This window comes from Microcebus murinus, chromosome 2, assembly GCF_040939455.1.
Source record: "Microcebus murinus isolate Inina chromosome 2, M.murinus_Inina_mat1.0, whole genome shotgun sequence".
NCBI classification, from domain to species: Eukaryota; Metazoa; Chordata; class Mammalia; order Primates; family Cheirogaleidae; genus Microcebus; species Microcebus murinus.
The window spans coordinates 122,420,054-122,436,309 of NC_134105.1; the positions used below are offsets into that span (position 1 = coordinate 122,420,054).

The window sequence follows — 16,256 nt, forward strand, 5'->3', positions numbered from 1 at the left end:
GATGTGCACACCTGTAGTCCCAGCTACTCGGTAGAACGAGGGGAGAGCATCACTTGAGCTCAGGATTTGGAGGCCACAGTGAGTTATGGTAGCACCACTGCACTCTAGCCTGGGGGGCAAAGCAAGGCTCTGCCTCTTAAAAGGAAAACAAAAAGCAATAATAAATACTCAAAGTGATGGATACCCAAATACTCTGACCTGATCATTACACATTCTAAGCATGCAACAAAATACCACATGTATCTCATAAATATGTAAAATATTATGTATCAGTAAGAAAAATGGCATCTTCAGCAACAAAAGAAATATCACATAAAATGATAAAACTTCTTAAGTTCGATTTCAAAGACTGAAAGGATCTTCGACACATAAAAAGTGATGCATAATGTAAACTTGGAACATCTTTTCTTGCTATCCCAACTTGTTGTCAAGAGAAAGCAACTGGTGCTATTGGTGAAATATGTGTTTCCATTTCAGGATCCAAGGAGCATCAATACTGGTCGAGCACCTACTAGATATGCTCCTGCTATTGCATTAAATGCTTTCAGAAGTGTCCTCTCATTCAATCCTCAGGCTGATGAGTGTAGTTGGTGCACTATGCTGTCTTTGCTGTCTTGGCCCAAACCCATCCTGTATTCTGCTTTGTGATGCTACTGTTGGAACGCTGCAAACCTCAGTTCCTTTCTGTCAGTCACTCCCATGTGAGCTTTGTCAATAGCGGGCACTAGAGAAAGGCTGGAAGGAAGGAGGAGCTGGTGCTTTTCTGTTTGCTGGCTGTGCATGTCAGCATCTTCCCACCAATGGCTCTTCGTGATGACAGCAGCAGTATGTTCCTGTCTCTGTCATCTTTGTGCACTCGACGAACCAACCTCTTTATGTTACCCCAAAGAAGTTCTAACACTCAGAAAATGACTTCTCCTTCTTGAGGGCATCTAGTTTCTGGTAAATCAACTTTTTCTCTTTGTTCTCCCTGCCCAGGGGGGGCAGCTGCTTCCTGCCATTAGTATTAATACCTCTATGCTATTTCAGTGTTTCAAATTATTTTGCTTTTTTAGACCCTACAGTTTCTTTTCACCAATTCCATATATTAAATTGCCCTGTTGCAATCTTGAGTGGAGCCTAACTGGTGCCCTGCGTATGTGGCACAGACAGATGGAGACTGAAGTTGCTTGTTCTGTGGCATCTAGACACAGAATTAACACTAATAAGACTATTTTAAAAATGTACATTTAGAAATAAAAATGACAATTCAAAAAACATAAGGGCAATGCTTTGAAATTGGTGTATAGTAGTGGGCCAGAAGGTCTCAGAAATGTACTGTTTGTTCTATTCTATTTTCATTTTCAATGTCAAGGATCCATATTCACTTTTGTATACGTCATAAGTCATATACAACATATGATGCATGCATACTAGATGTATGTATGCATCTGGATTTTCCTGGATTGTCCTGATTTCAAGTACTCTGTGCCTATCCTGTTCCCATAAATTAGGGAAGGCAAGCACACAGCACACATCCTCCTATTCACAATTTCATACTGATATTAGGTATTGATCATGGATCTCACCACTCTTTCTGGCCAGGTAGAGATTCCATCTCAGAATCCTTTTCGAGTCAGCTGTCCAGGCAGCCACTGCCACTTGGTGGAATTCAGCACTCAAATGGAAACCTATTTGCCATCCCTGTGATCAATCTTAGAGTTCGTGAATATATGTCTTTACTTTTGGCATCGAAATTTTATATTACAGATGCAGAAGCAAACCCCAAAGAGTTACAAAATTCCTATGTCAGATGATATGTAATCATTTTTAGTTCAAAGTAGGTGTTAATTAAGACCCAGTCAGAATACATTTCAGGTAATTCAACAGAAGTTGCTCAAAGTGGGAAATCAGTTAGAAAGACTTTGGAATAGCAGAAGGAGCACGCAGGGGTGTGGAGCAGCCTGGAAGACTAGCAGCAGCCGGAAGCAGCTCTTGCTTTGAGGGGGTGGGGAGAACACAGAGAGGAGGCAGAAACCGAGAAGGAGACCCTGGAGACACTGCCCAAGGCAGAGAGCGGGAGAAGCGCCTGGCTTCCTTCTTCCTGTCCTCCTGCCTTCCACAAGCACCGCCCACTGTCCCACGAAGCCAGGAGCCTGTTGACTTCCAGGGAAAAGCAGTTGGTACGAGTCAGCTCTGTGTGACACAGAGCAGAGCAGCAGAAGGTTGGGAAACAGACCTGAGAACAATGAGGTGGATGGCTGGTGAGGACAACGTGCATTACCATGTTATGTTCAGTGGTCATTGGGACAAAATGGCATGTGATGCATGTCCAACCTCAGTTTTTTTTTGTTTGTTTGTTTGTTTTTAATTTTTTTTTATTTTGGCATATTATGGGGGTACAGATTTTAAGGTTTCAATAAATGCCCATTTCCCCCCCTCCCCCCAAAAGTCTGAGTCTCCATCATGACCATCCCCCAGATAGTGCACATCTCACTCATTATGTATGTATATACCCGCCCCCTCCCCCCTCCCACCTGCCCAATACCCTATTACTGTAGCACCTATGTGTCCACTTAGGTGCTACTCAGTTAATACCAGTTTGCTGGAGAATATATCTGGTGCTTGTTTTTCCATTCTTGGGATACTTCACTTAGTAGTACGGGTTCTAGCTCTAACCAGGAAAATATAAGATGTGCTATATCACCATTGTTTCTTAGAGCTGAATAGTACTCCATGGTATACGTATACCACATTTTATGAATCCATTCTTGGATTGATGGGCACTTGGGCTGTTTCCACAGCCTTGCAATTATGAATTGTGCTGCTATAAACATTCGAGTGCAGGTGTCTTTTTTGTAGAGTGTCACTGGATCATTTGGGTAGATGCCCAGCAATGGGATTGCTGGATCAAATGGTAGATTCACTTGTATCGCTTTAAGGTATCTCCATATTGCTTTCCACAGAGGTTGAACTAGTTTGCAGTCCCACCAGCAGTGTAGGAGTGTTCCTCTCTCTCCGCAACCACGCCAGCATTTATTGTTTGGAGATTTTTTGATAAAAGCCATTCTCACTGGGGTTAAGTGATATCTCATTGTGGTTTTGATTTGCATTTCCCTGATGATTAGAGATGTTGAGCATTTCTTCATATGTTTGTTGGCCATTCTTCTGTCTTCTTTAGAAAAATTTCTGTTCAAGTCCTTTGCCCACTTTTTAATGGGGTTATTTGATTTTTTTCTTGCTGATTTTCGTGAGTTCTAAGTATATTCTAGTTATCAGTCCCTTATCGGATGCATAGGATGCAAAAATTTTCTCCCATTCTGTAGGTTGTCTGTTTACTTTCATGACTATTTCTTTGGCTGTGCAGAAGCTTTGTAGTTTGATCATGTCCCATTTATTTATTTTTGTTGCTGCTGTGATTGCCTTTGGGGACTTCTTCATAAACTCTTTGCCCAGGCCGATGTCTAGGAGAGTGTTTCCAACTTTTTCCTCTAGAGTTCTAATAGTTTCATATCTTAGGTTTAAGTCTGTTATCCAGTGTGAGTTGGTTTTTGTGAGAGGTGAAAGGTGTGGGTCCTGTTTTAGCCTTCTACAGGTGGCTATCCAGTTTTCCCAGCACCATTTATTGAAGAGAGATTCTTTTCCCCAGCGTATGTTTTTGTCTGCTTTGTCAAAGATGAGATGGCTATATGAGGATGGTTTTATATCAGGATCCCAACCTCAGTTTTATCCATGTGCAATTAAGTCCTGCAACACAACAAGGATATGGTGTGAGGTGATTTCATCCCTCAGTTGATGGTTCAGAAAACACTGTCTGACTCATTGGACAACAATAGCCTCAGGGTCATTTGACATTTGGATTATTTGAAACAAAAGAAGTTGCTCCTAATTATTAAACACGGAATATGGCAGAAGTTCGCCTACAGGGAAAGATAGTAAGGAATCAATTGCCACTAATCTGCACTCCCATGTGAGCTGGCATAGCATGGGCTCTAACAAAAGGTGGTGCTGGTGAAGAAACATGATGTCAAAACCTGTCCATCTCTAGAGGAATCAATCCAATTACAGCAGACCATGCAAGATCCCAGAACAAAAGGGTTGCCTTTTTTTTTTTCATTTTGGAATAGTGCAGACATGAGCCAAGTACTGGACTCCTACATGTATCAGGAGAAATTATAAGCCTGACATAATGTTGAGGTTTCATTTGATACTAAACTGCTCATTAATTGGTTCATTCAGAACGACAATAAAATCGGAGTTGGTGGTGTGAGCTGGGCTAGAAGACACAGGCTATCAGAACCAGGGCTGGGTCTGGGGGCAACACGTCAAGCTAGGCTTTTGTTCCCCAGGTTCTCGCGCAAGCACGGAGTGTCGCCATGGATGCAAGTGGCACACAGATGGCCCCGAGCAAGCACTGAGGCACAATAGGGAGCAATGGTGAACATACAGAGGGAGAGTCAACATTTCTTGGCTCTGAATCCCCCTTGCATGGCAGACAAAAAAACAAACCCAAACCAAGCCAAACAGACCAGCAAGCCAGAAGAGGCGTGTGGGCAGCTTGTGAAAGCAGGCTGTGCACCCGCGTTGCCCTCCTGATGGCAGGGTGGGATTGCAGCGGGACAGCCATAGTCTCTCTTACTGCCTGACACCGGGTAACCGGGCAGTGATTTGCAAAAATCTCCATGAGAGGAGCTTTTTCCATTTTTAGAAAACTAAAGGAGAAGCAAACTCATTAATGGTGGAGACAGTATGGTGTACAGTTAGAGACAGGCAGTCCTTTGTCAAAATGCCTGTCCTCCCACCTAGCTATGAACCTGGGCAAGTTACATAAGGGCCCGAGACTCCGCTTCTCCTTCCTAAGAGTGCTCGCTTTGGAGTTGCAGTGGCGACTGAGGAATATTGTGCAGTTGCAGTGTTTAGCACAGTGCTAGGCACGTTTGAAGTGTGGGATGGGTATATTTGCATCCAAGAACTTCCAAATGCAAAGGGACAGAAAAGGTAATTGTAAGACATCCTTCCCGTCCAATATTTCTTCCTTGTCCTAAATTGGCCTCTCTCTTCTTTCTTTCCTTGGCCCTGGAACAATTATCTCCCTCTCCCAGGGTTTCTGTCTGGGCTCCAAGCTTCACCCTCTCAGAAGCACTGGGAGGCAATGGCCCACCCTTCTTTCTCTTCTCCTCTGCAGAAGCAGAGGCTCACCTCGTTGGCGAGAGAGACTGTGCACATGCAGCCCAGTCTGTACACGATTTTGTCTCCTTTCCATGGTGAATTCATGCCCTGGGCAGGGCTTACGTAGACACTGTGTGACTGGGTGCATGGAATAGGCACTGCAGGCCTCAGATCAGAATCCCTTTACTTAGCAGATCTCCTTAGTGGCTTAAAACAATAACCATTTATTATGTTGCATAAGTTTTGGGGCCATAAATTCAGGAGGGGCTTGGCAGGGTGATTCTTCTCTTCCATATGGCATTGATGGAGATTGCTAGGTGGCATGCAACTAGCAGGGCAACTAGCCTTGGGGGTCCAAGACAGCATCATGCACAAGTCGGGGCCTTGGCAGGGTTGTCTCAGCTGGGACTGAGCGTCAGAGTGCTCACAGGTGGCCTCTCCAGCACAGTTGTCCCAGCACAGCGACTTTGGATTTCTTACGTGGTGACTCAGAGCTCCAAGAGCAAGAGTTCCGGGTAAGAGGCAGAAGCCCCAAGGCTTTTTATGACTCAGAATTGGAAGTGTCACTTCCATCATAATCTGGAGGTCAGAGCAGTTATAAACCTGCTCAGATTCGAGAGGAGAGGCAGTGGGAGATGCTCTAGACAGGAGGGGAGTAAAGGAATTTGTGGCCATGTTTTAAAACTGCCAAAGTCATCATCTTTGAACCACCTGTGCTTGGGCAGGGGCTAGGACTCTGATCATTACTTTTCAAGAGGATATTAAGCCCAGGCACTTAATATATGATTACTGAATAATTTAAAGACAATCACATATTTTGGTGGCAGCTAAGATAACATCTATTTAAAGTTACATTGTAGAGAGAAAGAAAGAGATGAAGTGTTTTGCGTTACTCACCATGAAACATTTCGTAATAGCCAGCCTGTCTTAAATGCCTCTACACAAGCAAGGACTGCGCCTGGGAGAGCCTTTTGCAACATTTTTCTTAGATGGCCAAAGTACAAATTTCAGTAACTCCCATAGCATCCTGTACTTCTTTGTCACAGTTCTCCTCCCCTTGTAATGACAAGTTCAATGTACAACTTTCCCCATAAAATGCCACACTCTGTGATGGAGAACACGCTTGTACCTTCTGCATCACACATAGTGTCTAGAATACAGCAGATATGCAATAAATACATTTCATTGACTAATCATTTGGCACAGATGGCAGAGAGAAGGGACACACTAACACATAACAATAAGTTTATCATTTGCTATGAAATAGTTGACCTTTTTCTAGTTAGAATGATGCCTAGAAGGCCTGTACATTAGAATTTGAGGCATAACATTTAAAGCCTTAATAACTCCCCAGTAGGTCTAACCAGATCACTCAGATTATTGAAAGACACAAGATAACATCCACACACCCAACACTTACTAACAGCTTTGTTTATTATTTAGTTGGTTATTTCATTTTTTATAATTGTACAATAAATCTTTTTTAAACAATACTGTTAAACCTGAAGATGGTCACATTATATTCTTACTTCCTTCTACGGTAGTAAAGTGGTTTTCTTTTTTTCCACACTCGGTTTTTTAATAGAACATTTGAATATTGAGAAGTATAGTTAACAAAAAATAATGAATTGACCAAACTGCATGGAAAATGGTTGCACACTCAATTAAAAGTCTAATGCTATTACAGTGGTTCATGTACATTCCGGAGGAAACCCCAGAGGTCTCAAGGGGCCACAAGAGCTGGGAGAGTGTTGGTGAACATAAGTGACTCCTTTAAGACCTGTTTGGCAGCTTTAAAACTTGAGGTTTAACACTGACCCAGGACCATCCCCCTTTCTAGCCAGCATGGGTTCCTCCAGGCAAGCTTTGGGAAATGGCAGCAGGTGTGAGGGACAGTGTCCTCCTGGGGGGAGAATCCTCCAGTTGACTGCACAGCGGCCTAAGACTGTCCCTGCTCCCTTCAGATCGGCCTTCGTAGCTCGAGAGCAAGTGGGCGCCAGTCACAGGAGTTGCATGCACAGTGCGCATGCGTGTGCATGTATGTGTACATACACATGTGCAGTGAGAGCAGAGGGGGCCGCAGGAGGATGAGAATCATGGGGAAGGAAAGGACAAAAGAGGAGGGTCACAGAAAGGGAAAGAAAAGGACAAAATAAAAGGATGAAAAGGAAGTGCAGGAACTCGGAGGGGGAGTGGGGAGTGAGTAGAGGGCAAGACAGAAGGGAGAGGAGTGTAGTGTGCCTAAAATAGAAACAGCAGTGGGGGCCCTGGGGCCCCTCCCCACCTCTCTGCCCCATCCGCTCCCATCACCCCGCCGGGGCAGGAAGGCATGGGCAGCCTCACCCTTCTTCCACTCAAATTCAACACACCGCGTCCTGGCAGACTTGAAGAATAAAAGGACGGCAGAACAGGAGCGGCGACAAGACGCCAGAGGCCCTGCTTGGCTGACCGACAGACTTCTCTGGCCACGTCAAAGCCTTGCCCCTGAGGCCCTGGCACTGAGGCCCTGCGCTGACCACAGGCAGACAGCGGGCGTCCCGTCAGCCCGTGCTCTGCAGGCCGGGGAACGTCTGAGGCAGGGGCACTCGAGAGGATGACGGACGTCTTCCACTCTCTCTGGAACGAAGCCAGGGGACGGGGGACCACCCTGCGCCTTCAGCTTGCCCAGGCTGCCCGCCGGTTGCGTGGTGGGCGGGCCGCGTGCTGCAGAGCCGGGCGTCGCAGCGGTGTCCTGGCCCCAGAGGCTAGGGCTTCACTGTGTCTCCCCGCCTCCCCTGCACAGAGGCACGTCTAGGCCACGTGTGCTGGGACGGAGGGCTCTCGGGAGCCCAGACAGCTGCTGCCGCCCTCGATACCGAGCACGGAGCTGGGCGCACTGGCCCGTCAAACCCTTTGCTCTGCAGTCCGAAGCCTGAACTCAACGCAGCTCAGCAGACAGTGCCCGGAAGGTTTGGGGACAGTTGTGTAACCTCTCTGTGCCTCAGTTTCCTCAATACTGAAATGGAGAAAAAAATGGCTTTTCCCTCAGGGGGTCGTTGTGAGAATTCAATGATGTGTAATGTGCTTAGAGCGGTGTCTGGCACACAAAGAGCACTCAGAAAATCTTATCTGTCATTGTTACTGTTTAGAAAAAATCAGTGGAGCTCAGTGGCTAGCCTTATAGATCTGCTCCTCTTTCCAGACTTTCTCCTGTGTTTGCAAATGTGGAGCTGTGGTCAAAGGTGTGGTGACAGAAAGTTTGTGTTCCGGCCTCTGAGGTGTGCAGGACAGCGGTCGGCATGGCCCTGCCTGCCTCCTTCTGAAAGGCTGGGCTCCCGGCCCGCCGGGCCAGCACCGGCGCCCATGCCAGCGCCCGGGCCGTGGGGTGGAGACACCGGCCCTCACCTGTCAGTGGCGCTTGTCTACACAGAACCTCCGCTACTCCCACCAACCAGCTGGCAGTGACCACGGCAGTCCTCCCACTGACAGCCGTCAGAGAAACCGTTTGCCAAAGTAGTGACACGGCAAACTTAGCAAGAGGGGAAATGGACAGAAATATTTGGTGATCAATAATAGCTTTAGCTCACTGTGATGCTGGCATGGCAGTACCGAGCCCCGTGCACCTCATCAGACGGCAACCTCATCTGTCCCGGTGCGAGGCGGGAACCCAGGCACTGGGATGTGCGTTGGTGGACTGGGGAAGTTCATCCAGGAAGCTTAGGGGTTTGTTAAAACAATAAACTTCACTTCTTTTCTAGAATGTGGACTGCTAACAGTCTCCCAGGTAGACTTCTCTAAAGGTGCATCTGACAGGTGGCATCTTGTGGCCTCTCAAAGATCATGTAGTTCAGAGGAGGGGGCAGAGGTCTGCCAGAGAAGAATTTAGTCCCAGCCCTGGTTTAAAATGGGGGAGGACCTAAAACCCCAGAGGCCCACTGGGGCTGTAAGCGGAGCTGGTCCACCTGTGAGAAGTGGGGCTAGAAATAGGAAGTCCTAGGAGAAAAACCACCAGGCACAGGTGGGGCCACCGCTCCAGCGTCCGCATGCTTTTCTCTGAGAGCAAGGCTTAGGCTCCCTGAGTGAGCGCTTCCTAAGGGATGCCTGGGGAGGGGCCTGAGGCAGGACTGACAACCTTCTGGCCTGGCCTCTGTCCCCAGCTGCAACGAACTTAGGAACTCAGTGAGCACGGAAGTGCCTCAGCGTGGTAGACCTCCCATGGGAAGCATGACAGAGCTCTTGAGCATTTTGGTGAATCTCTTGAAGGAAAAAAAAAAGAATGAAACAAATTAACCCCAAAGTAATCCTCTAAAAAAATACGGCGCTGCATGAAGCCGCTGGCTGGCAGGTCTACGGGTCATGCAGGTGGAGAACGTCACACTGTGGAAGTTCCGCGGGGAGCAGGGGGTCACTTTATCCGTGGTTTAGACGTTGCCATGGAGGTTTTAATGTCCCATTAAAAAATATTAAAAAGTCACACACAAACCCACAAAGCCCCTCCTCTCTCCCCTCCATTTTGGCAGCAGCAACCTGGCCTCGTGGTGCTAGATGTCTTTGCTGTCCCCATAGTCGTTGTAGGGGACACTCAGGGTCTGCTCCTCACACGTCTTCCTGAGGTCCCGGCTGAGCTCTGCCCAGTCAAGTCCGTAGGGCTTGATCTCGCTGTAGCGGCAGCCCAGGTACTTGAGGGCGCTGCGGCGCAGGCTTATCTTGGGCTCCTGAAGGAGTCCGTTGCACCAGCCGCTCAGGTCCCCAAGCTGGGACAGCACGAGGCCCGCTTTCCTGTGGATCAAGCACGGAGGACACGTAGGTTAGACAGAAGAGAAGGCCAGGAAGGACACTGTGGAGAAAAATCTAACCCGCCGATCTGCTTCGGCCCCTCCGCTCGCTCAACCCTACTCCCTCCCCCGCCGGCGCCCCTCCCCTCGCTCAACCCTACTCCCTCCCCCTCCGCTCGCTCAACCCTACTCCCTCCCCCGCTGGCGCCCCTCCCCTCGCTCAACCCTACTCCCTCCCCCAACGGCGCCCCTCCGCTCGCTCAACCCTACTCCCTCCCCCGCCGGCGCCCCTCCGCTCGCTCAACCCTACTCCCTCCCCCGCCGGCGCCCCTCCGCTCGCTCAACCCTACTCCCTCCCCCGCCGGCGCCCCTCCGCTCGCTCAACCCTACTCCCTCCCCCGCCGGCGCCCCTCCGCTCGCTCAACCCTACTCCCTCCCCCGCCGGCGCCCCTCCCCTCGCTCAACCCTACTCCCTCCCCCGCCGGCGCCCCTCCGCTCGCTCAACCCTACTCCCTCCCCCGCCGGCGCCCCTCCCCTCGCTCAACCCTACTCCCTCCCCCGCCGGCGCCCCTCCCCTCGCTCAACCCTACTCCCTCCCCCGCCGGCGCCCCTCCTCTCGCTCAACCCTACTCCCTCCCCCGCCGGCGCCCCTCCGCTCGCTCAACCCTACTCCCTCCCCCGCCGGCGCCCCTCCGCTCGCTCAACCCTACTCCCTCCCCCGCTGGCGCCCCTCCCCTCGCTCAACCCTACTCCCTCCCCCGCCGGCGCCCCTCCGCTCGCTCAACCCTACTCCCTCCCCCGCCGGCGCCCCTCCCCTCGCTCAACCCTACTCCCTCCCCCGCCGGCGCCCCTCCCCTCGCTCAACCCTACTCCCTCCCCCGCCGGCGCCCCTCCGCTCGCTCAACCCTACTCCCTTCCCCCGCCGGCGCCCCTCCGCTCGCTCAACCCTACTCCCTCCCCCGCCGGCGCCCCTCCCCTCGTTCAACCCTACTCCCTCCCCCGCCGGCGCCCCTCCGCTCGCTCAACCCTACTCCCTCCCCCGCCGGCGCCCCTCCGCTCGCTCAACCCTACTCCCTCCCCCGCCGGCGCCCCTCCGCTCGCTCAACCCTACTCCCTCCCCCGCCGGCGCCCCTCCGCTCGCTCAACCCTACTCCCTCCCCCGCCGGCGCCCCTCCTCTCGCTCAACCCTACTCCCTCCCCCGCCGGCGCCCCTCCTCTCGCTCAACCCTACTCCCTCCCCCGCCGGCGCCCCTCCGCTCGCTCAACCCTACTCCCTTCCCCCGCCGGCGCCCCTCCGCTCGCTCAACCCTACTCCCTCCCCCGCCGGCGCCCCTCCGCTCGCTCAACCCTACTCCCTCCCCCGCCGGCGCCCCTCCGCTCGCTCAACCCTACTCCCTCCCCCGCCGGCGCCCCTCCTCTCGCTCAACCCTACTCCCTCCCCCGCCGGCGCCCCTCCGCTCGCTCAACCCTACTCCCTCCCCCGCCGGCGCCCCTCCGCTCGCTCAACCCTACTCCCTCCCCCGCCGGCGCCCCTCCCCTCGCTCAACCCTACTCCCTTCCCCATCGGGGCCACTCTGTAACTTCCCGAAAACCGCTTGCCGTTAGTCCTTGGAATTTATTGACCAAGATTAGAAGTTCCCGATATTAGCCCATCTGGTACATGTTTGTGCAAGGTCAAAGCCCATGGAATTTCCCCCCACCCTGTGATCCCTAGCCACCTGCGTGTGGTTTCTGCCTATAAAATCCTAAGGAAAAAAAAGGTCGGTGCGGCAGCTTTGCTAGCTCGGTGGTGCTGCTCGCCCCTGCGCTGCGCTGGAAATAAATCCTCTTGCTCTTGCATCAAGTCTCTGGACTCTGAGTCTTTTTGAGCGGTCGTCTCTCCCCCACACGGGCTGTACATTTCTGCGGCCTAACAACACGCACACCACAGTTAGTGTGAGAGTCTAGGCTTCACGAGGGCAGAGACTGGTCTCTTTTTGCTCACTGTTCTTTCTTTCACACTTAGGACAGCGGGTACTCCATACATACCTCTCAAGGGAATGGATGAGTGAACAGGATATATGTGCAAAGTGAACAGGCACCAAAAAGGAACAGAGAGACTAAATGCAGTAAGGAAAATTAAAGAAGAATAAAGATAATATTTTGGTGGGAATGTATACTTTTTTAAAATCATAAAATTGGCAGTCTTGAAAGAAAATTAAATCATTTTTCCTTAAAGTAATTTATCATCATTAAATGACCATGAATGTGCTTGATTGAATGTTTCCCTCGTGTGTGTGTGTGTGTGTGTGTGTGTGTGTGTGTGTGACAGGATCTGTCTGTCACCCAGACTGGAGTGCAGTGTCACAATCTCAGCTCACTGACTCACTGAAACTCCCAGCTCCCAGGCTCAAGTGATCCTCTGCCTAGCCTCCCAAGTAGCTGGGGCTACAGGCAGGCGCCACCACGTCTGGCTAATGTTTTACTTTTTTGGAGAAGTGGCGTCCTGCTGTGTTGCCCAGGCTGGTCTTAAATTCCTAGGCTCAAGTGATCCTCTTGCCTCGGCCTCCCAGAGTGTTGGAATTACAGGAATGAGCCACTGCACCCAGCCAGTATTTTCCTTCCCAAGGCTACTTCTGAACTGGTAGAAGCAGCCAGTACATTGAACTGAAAGGGATATCAAATGGGACCGGCATGCCTATATTGAGGTAATTATGGAGCAATAAGGGTGTGGACAATGATGTCCTCAGTTCACGATGATACAGATTTGTTCTTTGGGAAAATGCAGACTCTGGGTTGCACCATCACCTCATTAACCTCCAGGCGGGCTCACGTTCCATTCCTCCACCTGCCTCGAAAAGTCGGGGGCCATTGCCATTAAGCCCCAATCAAAGGAGTGGGAAAAGGAGGTGATGAGAAGGCGCCTGAGCGATTGCAGATCCCGGAGAGAGAGGAGAGTGAGCACACTCCAAGTTCACGTACATCGGGAAGGAGTGGCCCCCGGGCCAGGAACATAGAGTATAAGAGCATGTGGCATCTAGCCTGGGGAAACAAGCTGGCACCACAACCACGCTGTGCAGCCCCTGCTTCCTGGCACCCACTTCTGGTGTCCTAGATACCGACTGCCTGAGAGCCAGTTCTCAGACCTCACTGTTTCGACTCTGAACACCGGATGAGCGAAAGAGCAAGATGCCCTCACTCGGTTATTTCATTCCTATTCTTCAAACGCCTAAGTGACAGAGAGCCGTGAAGGAAGACTGTCGTCTGAACCAGCTCATGAGAGGCTGCAGAATGGGGTCCTGGAGAGTCAAAGGGTGCCATCCTTGCAGGGTGTCGGCTGCTGGTATAAGTTCTCATATGCGGAACCATCTCTTTTCTAGTGTAATCAGCATTTGCTTCGAGAAACTGGAAGTTTATGTACCCATTTAAAGAGATCTTTCAAAGAACAACTCCCATGGTCATTTTGTTCCTCTTCAACTGTCCTGGCAATGAGTGTCACCAAGGAATGGCCTTCCTCCATTCCTCGAGGGTGTGCTGGGAGAAGGGCGGAGATGCTGTTGGCAGAAAGGTTTGAGCTTCAGCAGGAGAGTCAAAGGCTTAGGGCGGAGTGGAGTCACCAGGACAGTCATATTTTCCCCAGCTCCAGTGGTGGGTCGGAAGAAGTGAAGCAAATGCTCTGCCTGCCAACTAAACAGTGTCTTGGGCAGATGATCTGCACTTTCCCCATCCGCTTCTGCAGTTTGGCCAGGCAGGTCTTTCCAAAAGTCATCATCAGTGAGAGCTTTGGTGGCCCTTCCTCTCAATCTGCCCTACGGTGTGCTGCTGACAAATTCTTGGGAGGTGAAGGAAGGGGGGTGAAGGGAGAGTGGAGGCCACACAGGCATCATCTTCAAGGAAAGGACGAAGGAACGCGTCCCACCGACCTTCCAAAAGAATGACTTTGATTAGCCCAGGAGATTTTTTGCTGTTTCCAGTGAGCTTTCCTTTTTTGAAAAAATAACAATTAATCTGGGACCACCCTTGACCATTTCAGAGCCTGTGGTCTTCTAACTTAGAAACAGTGCCACCATGGTTCTTCTCGAAGTATTTTCAACCTGCGACTCAATCTGGGGGCATCCTCGAGTCTTAATGGAGCTGGGTTTAGCTGGCCCGAGGGAATCCTCTCTGCTCGCTCTCAGGAGTCTGGGGCCACAGACCCTTCCCCTCTCCTCTCGCCACTAACCCCCAAGTGGGCTGAGGTACTTCAATGTGGAGGACTTTTCCTTTCCTGTGGTTCTCCCTGAGATCCATAACACCAAAAAGCGAAATTTTATTTTCCACAGGCTAATGAAACTACACAAAGTTTTCTAATATATAACCACAAAAGACCAGCATTGCACGTGGAAGGGCCCCTTGGAGGGGGGGAGCTGGGGAGGAGAGCGAACTCTCAGCGGCAGCCCTACTTTACATCAAGACCCACATTTCGTCCCTGGCTCGTGGACTTCATTAACCAATTTTTCTTCTGACTCTTCAGTCACAAAAGAGAACTTTTAAAAGCAAATGCCCTTAGAAATCGAGATGATATGCTCAATGCTAGTGCTATTCCAACTGGGACATTCATGTTCCCTGACGAAGAACTGTGCATGTACACTCAATGAACGTCAGAAGGCAGAGCGGAGGGATGGGGAGTGGGAGGGGCAGAGGGGAAGGAGGGAGATCGGGTGATGTCAGGTGACAGTAAAGACGAGGTCAGGAGGAAGGACAGGGTATGGAGCAAAGAGGACATTTCTGCATCTACTTTCTAACCCAGGGTTTGCTTCTCATCAAAACTGAGACAAAATAAAGTAAATGTCCCTTACATATCTCCCTCTGGTCCATAGCAGCAGCTTCTGTTTGCTCAAGAACCATCAACCTTTCGAGAAACATCAGGAAATAATTTATGGAATGGTGAAAGATCCTGCCAGATCTTACACATGAAATCGTTTTATTTCAGAAGATAACCCTAATTTTCCTCTTTCCTTCAAAAGTAAGAAAATAGAGAAAAAATGTCCTGAACAATGGTTTTCTAGGAAAGTTTAAAATTGCAGGTCACAATAGGCTGACTGAGACTGAGTCTCCCCCTAGAGAGGCCAGAGGTCAGATGGATGGGATGACTTTTGGGAGATACTTTCGTTCTGCCTTGTTGGCTGGAGTGCGAGGATTCTTCACGTGCCAAAGGATTCTACAGTGTTCGTTTCATAATTTCCTTCTTTCCTTTCTCCCCCAACCTTTCTCTCTTTCCTTCATTTTCTCTTTCTTTCCTTTTCCTATTCTTATATCCCTTACCCTATTTTTATCTTTTTTTAAATGAGCTCCTATATAATTTGGGAACACATGGGTACCAATGTTCCACATGAAAATCCTCTTTATCATGTTGACCTAACAATTTCAGTATCTCCAGGCAAGTCTGTTTCATCAAAGCAGCAATGTACAATGATGATGAGTGGGGCGAAAGAAAGGTGGTAGCTCTACACATTCTTCCTAGTCTTTACTTTCCAAGAACTCTGTCCAGTCTGTGCAACCTAAAAATGGTGGGTATTGAGTGTTAGGAAGTTGTAGCCTTGGCGCCAGGGGAGCTGGCGAACACCGTGCCACCCTAACTTTGGCCAAGATAGATGTCAAGGACGGTCCCACACAAAGTGGGTCTTTGGCTACTCCCATGTTGCCTTTCAAGAGAATGTAGACTTTAACTCAAAATAAGTCTTTGTGATATAAATGACATACACAAAGTTCATATGCAATAAATATTTTTGGATAACTTCTTTAACAAAATTCCTAATTTTCTTTCACAAGACTAAGCCTTTGGCACCTACAGGTTTAGCATTTGGAACGCTGTGTCAGTGTGACAAAGAGGAGTGTGGGCCAGGTCAAGGGCAAACATTCTTCAGAGTTCAGGAAATGCACTCATGACTTCACTCCTTAGGTAGAGCTCGTCCAAAACTAATCTGCACGGTGTGTGCTATCTAAAATCAGCGACTTACGCTCTGAGCACGTAAGCTCACCCAGGAAGTCTCTGCAACTCCATGGACGCGGCACTACAGTGTCAGAGGTACGAACTTGCAGAGTCTTTAAAAGAGACACAGCAGTTTATGGATTACCTGGGGCCTAATTCATCCTCACAGCGCCAGGTGAATTCTCCAAAACTCTCGTAGTGCTGGTTGTAGTGGTAGAGGACGCGCTGCAAGGTGGGGGGGCCCAGATCCAGGAGGGTGTTGTAGGCAGTCTGCTGCTCCTTCCCACTGGTGTAGCCGTTGAAGAGATTGTAGATCTTGTCTGCTACTTCTGAGGAGGGAAGCAAAGGCAAACAACATTTTATATATATTAATATATGTGTGCTATATATTATATATAATAGAT

At 49.8% G+C, this 16,256-nt stretch overlaps 1 protein-coding gene across 2 annotated transcripts in view; it reads right to left on the reverse strand.

Moving 5' to 3' along the window:
* Positions 1-9,390: 9,390 nt before the first annotated feature.
* ASTN1 (astrotactin 1) overlaps positions 9,391-16,256 on the reverse strand; it is a 315,886-nt gene continuing 309,020 nt past the window's right edge. For both annotated transcript variants that reach the window (XM_012765031.3, XM_012765030.3), the window contains exons 22-23: positions 15,998-16,181; positions 9,391-9,906 (exon numbers count right to left, since the gene is read on the reverse strand). In XM_012765031.3, the coding sequence (XP_012620485.2) occupies positions 9,669-9,906; positions 15,998-16,181 (422 nt within the window). In that variant the 3' untranslated portion in view covers positions 9,391-9,668. The remainder of the gene's footprint in view (positions 9,907-15,997; positions 16,182-16,256) is intronic.